At 52.0% G+C, this 10,397-nt stretch overlaps 1 protein-coding gene across 2 annotated transcripts; it reads left to right on the top strand.

Moving 5' to 3' along the window:
• Positions 1 to 4,595: 4,595 nt before the first annotated feature.
• Positions 4,596 to 10,313, top strand: CHPF2 (chondroitin polymerizing factor 2). 2 transcript variants are annotated; one of them, XM_040643791.1, is made up of 5 exons: positions 4,596 to 4,697; positions 5,220 to 6,422; positions 6,844 to 7,408; positions 8,005 to 8,187; positions 8,861 to 10,313. In XM_040643791.1, exons 2-5 carry the CDS (start codon positions 6,136 to 6,138, stop codon positions 10,166 to 10,168), a joined length of 2,343 nt encoding a protein of 780 aa, XP_040499725.1. In that variant the 5' UTR covers positions 4,596 to 4,697; positions 5,220 to 6,135; the 3' UTR covers positions 10,169 to 10,313. The 2 variants fall into 2 exon arrangements, with proteins under 2 accessions (XP_040499725.1, XP_040499724.1); XM_040643790.1 differs by having other exon boundaries at positions 4,615 to 4,767.
• The last annotated feature ends 84 nt before the right edge of the window (positions 10,314 to 10,397 follow it).

Genomic DNA, 10,397 nt, shown 5'->3' with positions numbered 1-10,397 from the left:
GTTTTAGGGAACCGAGATTTTAGATGCTGGTCCAGTGTTAACCAAACTTTTAGTGGGTGCCGAACGTTGTTCCTGAACCTTGGCCGATTAGCCTACATACTCCAGAATTGTTAGATACCCACCAAAGCCATGTAAGTCTGGTGGTAAGAGCTCTGAAGTTAAAAACAAAACAAAACAACAACAACAAAAACCTTTCCTGAGTTTAGCTGTATCGCCAGTTAGACTTGTAACCTTGCCCTTTATTTTTCTCTTGAGTCTACTGTTTAAAATCCCTCACGGACTTCTTATCGCCTACATTGTAAATCCCAAATTTGTAGCCTCAAATACAAGGCAGACCTTTTGTGATCCCTATTACTTCTTCAGGCTTCTGATAGCGGCGCCCCACCGTCAGTGACACAGCTAGAGGGAGGCAAATGAAGCTTTTAATCCTTTGAGCACATTCTCCAAAAGTGCCCCCACATCAGTAAAAAACAAAAACTAAAAAACTCACTCTTCTCCCCATGGAACTAGTTTTCCTCTTCAAACTTGATGCTCCACTAGAATCTACTTGTATTTCAAGTAAGCGTTGCTATTTCATGCCTTCATGCCTTGAATATAGCTTGTTCTAGAATACCCTCCACCAATTAAGTGCCCATTAGACGTCAGGCTCAGAGCTAGATGCTGGCGTTGCAATGGAGATGAATTATTCCCTGACCTCAGGGAGCTCACTATTAAGAAAGAACTTTTTAAGATTTTATTTATTTGTCAGAGAGAGAGAGTGAGAGAGCAAGCATGCACAAGGAGGGGAAGGGACAGGCAGAGGGAGAAGCAGGTTCCCTGCTGAGCAAGGAGCAGACACCAGACTCTATCCCAGGATCCTGAGATTATGACCTGAGCCGAAGGCAGACGCTTAGCCGACTGAGCTACCCAGGCGTCCCAAAGAGGAACATTTAAAGAGTAAACAGACATTTAGGTGATAAGTGCCATAAAACAAGTGGCTTATGCATGCTGCTGGAGTGCCTAGGTGGGGACCACACTTGACATAGCATAACTAAGAGCATGAGTTCTGGGGCAGACTGCCTTCATTCAAACCCCGCCTTTACAGTGGGTGACCTTGGGCAAAATACAAACTCTCCTCTGTAAAATGGGAATGATTACAGTACTTACCTCATATGGTTGTTAGAGTTTCTTTTTAATAAGCTAATTATTACTTAGCTGGAGTTCTGCTAGGCTGAACTCTGCTACTAGTAGAATCCTAACCTAAGTATGCACTAGATATTTATTTAATTTAATACATTTAACAAATATTAAGCATCTACTATGGGCAAAAGCATTGTTTTAGCTGAATAATATAGACAATAGTTAATTGACTGCAAAGCCTTTTTTTTTTAAGATTTATTTATTTCAGAGAGAGAGAGTGTACAGAGGGAGAGGGAGAAGCAGACACCCCGCTGAGTAGAGAGCCCCACCTGGGGCTCAATCCCAGGACCCTGAGATCATGACCTGAAGGCAGGCGCTTAATCCACTGAGCCACCGAGGCGCCCCTGCAAAGCCTTTCTTTGTGAAGCAAAGAAGTTATATATGGTTGTGGATCACATAAAATCACTCATTCAAGCACCTCTTGGGAGCACTGTTGACAATATGCCTACCTGCCCAGCCTCATTAAAATGTGTGGTTACAGGCAGGTTACAGAGAACTAACATTTATTATGTTCTTACATTTATGCTATCCTATTTAATCCCCTCCCCCAAACTCTGAGGTGGGTATTATTACCATTTTGCAGATTAGAAACAAAAGCACAGAACTGTTAATAAAACAACACTGCCGGTAGGAGACAGTGCCAGATTTGAGGCTGGAATCTTCTGGTTTGTAAAATGGCTTGGGATGGCCAGAGAAAGACTAACCAGCTACTTCTCTGAAGCCACCCACATAGCAACCAATCACATCCATGATTTCCCATGATCAACAGTTGCTGGGCAGAGTCTCCCTCAGCACAACAAGAGTGGCTTAGAAAAACTGTTGGCCTCGTAGAAGTTCTGCCATTCTCACCTAGGGTTTTGATCTTTTGCAGGAACAGAACTGGGTATGGGTATTTTACAGCAGAGAGCCTGCTTCTTCCTCTCCCTGTGCCCCTCCGCCCTACTCATGCTCTGGCTCACTCTTTCTCTCTCTCTCAAATAAATAAATATATATATGTTTTAAAGAGCACACTTATAATGAGCACTGAGTAATGTATATAATTGTTGAATCACTATATTGTCTACCTGAAACTAATATAACCCTATATGTTATACTGGAATTTTTTTAAAAAGCAAAAAAACAAAAAGAAGATGATTGCATGTGGAAAAAATGTAAAATATCTCAATTTTTTATATTGATTTTATGTTGAAATTATATTTTTATATGTGTAATAATATAATAAATATGTGATTAAAATTAATTTCATCTGTTTCTTTTTGCTTTTTAAAAAAACGTGACTACCAGAAAATTTAAAATTACATATACAGCTCACATATTTCTGTTGGACAATTCTGGTCTGGAACCTGTATCCTAGTGTGGAGGTGAGCGTCCCTACTATGTTTTCCAGAGTCTAGTCTAACAAATCATTGACTTACCACTTACTATGTGCCAGTTGCTCAGGGGAGATCAAATTGCAGTCTAACTGAGGATAAGACCAAAACACAGTAAAGAAAAACAAATGCTGGTAACTTCTATCTCATATACTTCCTAGAATGGTGGTTCTTAACTCTACCAGCCCCAGTGATTCTTTTTAATAGCAAACTTTTTTTTAATAACACCCCTTTACTATTTTGAAATAAAGTTCATAGATGATATAACCTAACTACACACATAAATTACTATATATATATATATATATATACATATATATATAGTCTTAACCATAACAGAAGAAAGAAAAGGAGAGCCTTTCCAATAATCATTATTTTACTATGCTCGAAAACAAAATTAGTCATACGTTTGTACCTGTATATAGGATCACCTTGAATGTGACAGTACAAATACAGACAGAACACCACGAGTGCACTGCTGTCTGTGATACAGTTCTCCAAAACAGTAACTCTTAGTAAATTCCTGAATGAAACAAAGTACTATCTTCCTTCAATTTACATGATAGTTACATTCCTTGAAAATTCAGCACATGTTACAACCCTGAAAAATTACTTTGTTTTTATATATGAAACACAGGCTCTTGGAGCGCCTGGGTGGCGCCTGCCTTCCGCTCAGGTCACGATCCTCGGGTCCTGGGATTGAGCTCCATGTCAGGCTCTCCACTCAGTGGGGAGTCTGCGTCTCCCTTTCCTTCTACCTGCTGCTCCCCCTGCTTGTGTGCTCTCTCTCTCTCTCTACACCAAATAAATAAAATATTTTAAAAAATAAAACACAGGCTCAAGGATTAATTATAACCATTTTCTTTTCACTTACATGAACATTTAGGAGAACTTTTGAAAGCTGTGTAGGGCTGGGTGACTCCTCGTGTATGACACTGTTTGCAAAGTGCAGGATTTGTAGCATTTTTGGCTCCTCCCCTCAACCAGAGGACTAGATTGCCCCCATGCACTTGCCAATTGCTTATTAGAATGTTCCTTCCTGGTGGAAACCAGCTGTGGTCTTTGGAGCCTTCCAGCCTCCTTTTGGGTTGTTCTCTCTTCTCTCACAAGGCTTTAGCTGGCCCTGGCCTTCCCAGTTCTTCTCTAGGGCAGTGTCTTTCCTCTTTCAGGGCCTATGTGCTTGGCTGTGTGCCCAGAAAACTCCTCTCCGTTTTTTGTCTAGGTAACTTACTGAATCTTCGGATCTCAGCATTCCCAAATTCCCAATCTAATTTAATTCTTCCTGTCATGTTTTTCCGATGGGCTCTACTTTCTGCAACGACAGGTTGTGATTTCATTTCTACCTGTTTATATTTTTGGTATGTCATTGTGTGTTTAATGTCTGTCTCCTTTAACCCTCAGCTCCCCGAGGGCAGGTACCATGCCCACCTCACCTACTACTTGTTCACTCAATTCCTTTCCTTTCCCCCCTTTTCCTCTTTCCTGTCCTTTCCCTTCCTCCCTCTCTCTCCCATTTTTTAAAGATTTTATTTATTTGTGTGTGTGTGTTGAGAGAGAGAGCTCCCGCACAAGCAGGGCGAGCGATAGGCAGAGGGAGAAGCAGGCTCCCTGCTCAGCAGGACTCGATCCAAGTATCCGGCATCACGACCTGAGCCGAAGGCAGACGCTTAAATAACCGAGCCCCCCAGGCGTCTCTCACTCAGTACTTTCAACGCGGGCCTGCAACTTAGGAGGCAAACAACATTCTGAAATAACTCAGTGGATGATAGGGTTCCGAAGCCCATTGAGAGAGTCGTGGAGGAGGCAGAAGCGCGCCCACTGAGGCGAACGACATTTTATTTCAAAGGCGGACAAAAGTTGAGGTTGAAGATGCGGAGCGCCTTCAGGTCCACCGGTACTAGCGTCCGTGGGGCGCACGCTTCCTCGTGGGGGCGGGGGCCTGGCACGGCCGCCACGTCATCCCCACGGCGCCTGCGCGGTGCGGGGAAGGGGGCGGGGAGACCACCTAGAGGGGGGAGGCGGGGCGAGCGACCGGATGCTGTCACCATAGAGACCGGGACTGACGGCTAGCGGAAGAGGAAGGCACGGGCCGGGCTGTGAGGTGGCAGCGACTGCAGCGGCGGAGCCGGCGCCTCGGCCGGCACTGGGGTCTGTTCCCCCTTCCCCGCCCTTCCCCCTGCAGGAGCGACAGGGGCGTCGCTCCCCACGGCAGGAGCAGGTGCCACCCCCACGCCCTCGCCCCGGCTGCCCAGGACGGCGCTGGCCGCATCGGCCACACCTGGCTGCCCTTTACCGGTCCGCCGCCTCCCCTGGCCCTGCTGCAGGGCCTCCCCCTGTGGGACTCGGGTGTGCCTGCTGTCCCGCGCCTGCTGGCGCAGGCAGGGCCTTTGCCCCCCCGACTGGCCTCATAACGGGGTCTTTGCCTTCCTCTCCCGGCCGCGACCTCCATTCCCTCCGCCCGAACAAACCGAGCTGAGTCCCCCAGCCCCTCCTCGACAGTTCCGTGACGCAGCCGGTTTTATTTCTGTTTTGAGACTAACAGCTAAAACTCGCTTTGGGCCTTCCTTCTAGGACTAGAATTGGGCTTTGATCGCTGAGAGGTAGAGCAGGGGCGCTCGTCCTGGCAGCGGTGACGTCCAAAGCCAGCCGAGCCTCCGTTTGCTTTCACAGGATCCCGGTGTCGTCTCTGGCTGCTTCTCGTCCTCCCACTTTGGTTTGGCTTGGGTACCTGGGGCCCCGGTAAAACCAGACACCGAATTGCTGTTACACAGCCAGAGTTACTGTCATTTGCTTCCTGTCTCCTCTTAGAAGAAGGTGGACCGCACCAGCCTCTCCGTAGCTGGGATTCACAGAAGAATTGCCCTGCAAAATGGTTCCATCAGCCATTGTGCTCCTCTGAGAGGCTCTCAGTGCTGAGTCACATTATCTGTCCACCTCATGCGGGTGGGCAGAACTGTGCACCATGCCAGCGGCTCCTGACCACTCTCGACTGGGAGGAGGGGTTACTCTAGTAGCTGTGTGTTTCCTTAACACTCGGGAGTAGAGTAGAAAGAGGCCCTTAACCCTTCCCCTGTGCTGGTCTTCAATAGCTCGTCAGCAGCCCCTTCAATAAATTGTGTGAGAAATGTGCCCCCAGCCAGGTGCTCTTTGAAAAAGGCCTATTGACCAAGTCTCTTGTCCTTGGGGCAGTTGTTTTGATGGAGCATTTGCTTTTCCCCAACCCTTTATCAGCTGCTGCTGTATCAACTTAGATCCAGTCTACAGATGTGTGTAGTCCTTCTTTTTGGGTTAGATTGGGCAGGATTAAGTTTTTGTCCTCCTCTTTCTGGAAGACAGACCATCATCCCATTAGTGGGTGAAATTGACTCTAATATGTATTGCCATTTAGACTGAGGGCTAAGTCTGGCACCTTGAGGACTGAAGCCCAGCCATATGCTTCCTGGGGATGCTGGACCTGGAAGCAAACACACCTTGCTCTGTCGTTGACTTCACCGACCCCAGGTTTCCTGGTTAAAACTGTAGGCCTACTGCTGGCCTGACACCCATCAACCTATTGATTGATCCTTGAGGCTGTGCCCTCTGGGGCATGCACATGGCAGGGCCTACCACCATGCGACTGAGCTCCCTGTTGGCTCTGCTGCGACCAGCACTGCCCCTCATCCTAGGGCTGTCTCTGGGATGCAGCCTGAGCCTCTTGCGGGTCTCCTGGATCCAGGGTGAGGGAGAAGATCCTTGTGTAGAAGCTGTGGGGGAACCGGGAGTGCCACATAATCCAGACTCAAGACCTGGACTCGACCAAAGTGATGAAGACTTCAAACCCCGGATTGTCCCTTACTACAGGGATCCCAACAAGCCCTATAAGAAGGTGCTCAGGTGAGAGCTGTGTGTGTACACGGTCCCCAGACGCCACTTCAGCGTGGCTCTCAGGCTTTGCCTCTGCCTGCACTGTAATCAGTGTTAGGCTCCCAGAGCAATTCTTTGCCTAATTACCCGTCATGGTTTGTTCCTATTTTTCCCTTCTCAGGTTGAGAAAGTCTTGCCCATTGGTGTTAAAATTAGTGTTGGGTGTTCTTAAACAGGGCAGGAATTACATCTAACCATCTAATCATCTAATCCGTCCTTGGTAGACCCCTCCCCAAATGAATTCCACTGTCAGTGGATGCTCACTGTACTAGCTCATTGATATGGATGAGGAGGTCTCTCCTCTCTCCCTTCCTAGAGTGATCTATGTGCTGGACAGACTGGGCTCCTAAAAGTTAAGGAGTTGACCCTTGGCATGTTGGTCCCTCCGCAGGACTCGGTACATCCAGACAGAGCTGGGCTCTCGGGAGCGGTTGCTGGTGGCTGTCCTGACCTCCAGGGCTACCCTGTCCACTCTGGCTGTGGCTGTCAACCGCACAGTGGCCCACCACTTCCCTCGATTACTGTACTTCACGGGGCAGCGAGGGGCGCGGACTCCTGCAGGGATGCAGGTGGTATCTCACGGGGACGAACGTCCAGCCTGGCTCATGTCCGAGACCCTGCGCCATCTCCACACACACTTTGGGGCCGACTACGACTGGTTCTTCATCATGCAGGATGACACGTATGTACAGGCCCCCCGCCTGGCAGCCCTTGCTGGCCACCTCAGCATCAACCAAGACCTGTACCTGGGCCGAGCCGAGGAGTTTATTGGCGCAGGCGAGCAGTCCCGGTACTGCCATGGGGGCTTTGGCTACCTGTTGTCACGGAGTCTCCTGCTTCGATTGCGGCCACATCTGGACGGCTGCCGAGGAGACATTCTCAGTGCCCGTCCTGATGAGTGGCTTGGCCGCTGCCTCATCGACTCTCTGGGCATCGGCTGTGTCTCACAGCACCAGGTGACAGCCCTTTCAAGTCAATCTCGGTCCCCGACAATTCGTAGTGACTGAGTGATTGGTCTCCAGGGCTGGTGCTGCTGGCTCCTTCCCAGCAGCACCTTGGGGTTTTGTCCTTCCTAGCCACTGACCCTGGCTTAGAACCTTAGTGCTTTCAAAAGTGGCATCTTGTCAGGGACCCTCTGGGCAAGATAGAAGGGTGCCTCTACTCACCAGCTCCTCCCATCTGCCCCCCTGCCCTTTGCCCTCTCATCTGACACATGCACAGTCATAAATGATCTGGGAGTGTCCTAGAGGTGGCCACTGTCCTGAAGAAGTAAGGTCAATCAGAGTAGTGGGAACATTTTCTGGCTTGTGGCTTTCATTCTCTTGAAACGGTGGGGTTCTTTGGGCAAAGTGGGCATCCTTAATTGCCTACTTCACATTCTTTTCTCCCATATCTGGTGAGAGTCAGGCCAAGTTTAAGGGGACCCTGGAGCGAGCTCCTGCTCTCTCCCCTTCTGTGGCAGCAGCGGGTGTGAATGTGGAGTCCGGTTAAGGGTGGTGGGGACAGGCAGCCCTCCGTTTGTGGTTTTGATTGATCTGATTGGTCCCTTTAGGGGCAGCAGTATCGTTCATTTGAACTGGCCAAAAATAGGGACCCTGAGAAGGAGGGGAGCTCGGCTTTCCTGAGTGCCTTCGCAGTGCACCCCGTCTCCGAGGGAACCCTCATGTACAGGCTCCATAAACGCTTCAGTGCTCTGGAGCTGGAGCAGGCATACAGCGAGATAGAGCAACTGCAGGTGAGCCTGGGTCCGTGGTTGGAGGTCAGCGGGAGCTTCAGCTGTCCAGGCTCCCAGTGAGGGGGCAGCTGAGTGCGCGGGGAGGCTGGCGAGGTAGGAAGAGGCTGACCGGACCTAAGTGTAAACATCTCCAAGGAGAAGGGGCCCATGGGGACCCAGGTCAATCATAAGAGAAGCTCCTGGCCCGACTTGGAAGCAGTTAAAAGGATTTGCACTGGGGCTTAGTACAGCGCTTAGACGCGATTGTTTTAGTGCCCCTCCACTGGAGAAGCGGAAGCCTAGAAGGCCCTGAATTTGTAGCACTGTCCTTAAAAAGCCCAGGTAGACGTGGAAGAACAATCCAGTGGATCGTGGTTGGGAGGGGTGGAGTGTGGGTGAAAGCCAAGGTTCCGGCATGAAGAAGGCGCACTTGGGGTATGGGAGAGAAGGGCTGCGGGGCTTTCACCTCTGCAGAAGCACCACCTGTTCCTTCTCGCGCCAGCTGTGTACGGTGTGGACGATTCGTGTGCTTTCTGCATTTTACAGACAAGAATGGAAAGGGAATTAAATGATTAGCCCAGGGGCACTTCCCTCCGTGTTGGCGGAGTCAGGACAGCTCAGAACCCGGGACGCTCGAGCCGGGCCGGGCCCTGACTCCCTAGAGGGCACTAACTGTGCGTCCCTCCCACCCTAGGCTCAGATCCAGAACCTGACCATGCTGACCCCCGAGGGCGAGGCAGGGCTGAGCTGGCCCATTGGGCTCCCGGCCCCTTTCACACCACACTCTCGATTTGAGGTGCTGGGCTGGGACTACTTCACAGAGCAGCATACGTTCTCCTGCGCAGACGGGTCCCCCAAGTGCCCGCTGCAGGGGGCCAGCAGGGCCGATGTGGGGGACGCCGTGGAGACTGCTCTGGAGCAGCTCAATCGGCGCTACCAGCCCCGCCTGCGCTTTCAGAAGCAGCGGCTGCTCAACGGCTACCGGCGCTTCGACCCGGCGCGGGGCATGGAGTACACCCTGGACCTCCTGCTGGAAGCCGTGACGCAGCGCGGCCACCGGCGGGCCCTGGCCCGCAGGGTCAGCCTGCTGCGGCCGCTGAGCCGGGTGGAGATCCTGCCCATGCCCTACGTCACAGAGGCCACCCGCGTGCAGCTCGTGCTGCCGCTCCTAGTGGCCGAAGCTGCCGCAGCCCTGGCTTTCCTCGAGGCCTTCGCGGCCGGTGTCCTGGAGCCACGCGAGCACGCGCTGCTCACGCTCTTACTGGTCTACGGGCCTCGGGAAGGTGGCCGAGGGGCCCCAGACCCGTTCCTTGGGGTGAAGGCGGCAGCGGCTGAGTTAGAGCGACGGTACCCTGGGACCAGGCTGGCCTGGCTCGCCGTGCGCGCCGAGGCCCCTTCCCAGGTGCGGCTCATGGACGTGGTCTCTAAGAAGCACCCCGTGGACACGCTCTTCTTTCTCACCACCGTGTGGACCAGGCCTGGGCCCGAAGTCCTCAACCGCTGCCGAATGAATGCCATCTCCGGCTGGCAGGCCTTCTTCCCGGTGCACTTCCAGGAGTTCAACCCTGCCCTGGCACCACAGAGATCTCCCCCGGGGCCCCCGGGAGCTGGCCCCGACCCCCCGTCCCCCCCTGGTGCTGACCCCGCCCGGGGGGCTCCTGTAGGAGGCAGGTTTGACCGACAGGCTTCCGCGGAGGGCTGCTTCTACAACGCCGACTACCTGGCGGCCCGAGCCCGGCTGGCTGGCGAGCTGGCAGGCCAGGAAGAGGAGGAAGCCCTGGAGGGGCTGGAGGTGATGGATGTGTTCCTCCGGTTCTCAGGGCTCCACCTCTTCCGGGCCGTGGAGCCAGGGCTGGTGCAGAAGTTCTCCGTGCGGGACTGTAGCCCCCGGCTCAGCGAGGAGCTCTACCACCGCTGCCGCCTCAGCAACCTGGAGGGGCTGGGGGGCCGGGCGCAGCTCGCCATGGCGCTGTTCGAGCAGGAGCAGGCCAACAGCACCTAGCACAGCCTGGCGCCCTGCCCCTCCGTGGCGTTCCCCTTTCTGCCTCAGCCCCGGGAAGGGCAAGGCAAGACGGACGGACAGATGGAGAGCTTGTTGCTGTATTTTTTTAATAAGAAAAATGTTATTAAAAGTGTCTTCTGCCAAACTGTTTTTAGGTCTAGGGAAAATGGAGTAAAGAGAAGAATCTGAGGGAGGGGGTGGGGAATTTTCCCCGAGGGACCCACCGCCT

This window comes from Ursus maritimus, unplaced genomic scaffold (assembly GCF_017311325.1).
Source record: "Ursus maritimus isolate PB19 unplaced genomic scaffold, ASM1731132v1 scaffold_3, whole genome shotgun sequence".
NCBI lineage: Eukaryota > Metazoa > Chordata > Mammalia > Carnivora > Ursidae > Ursus > Ursus maritimus.
This window is presented reverse-complemented; position numbering and strand designations above follow the sequence as displayed.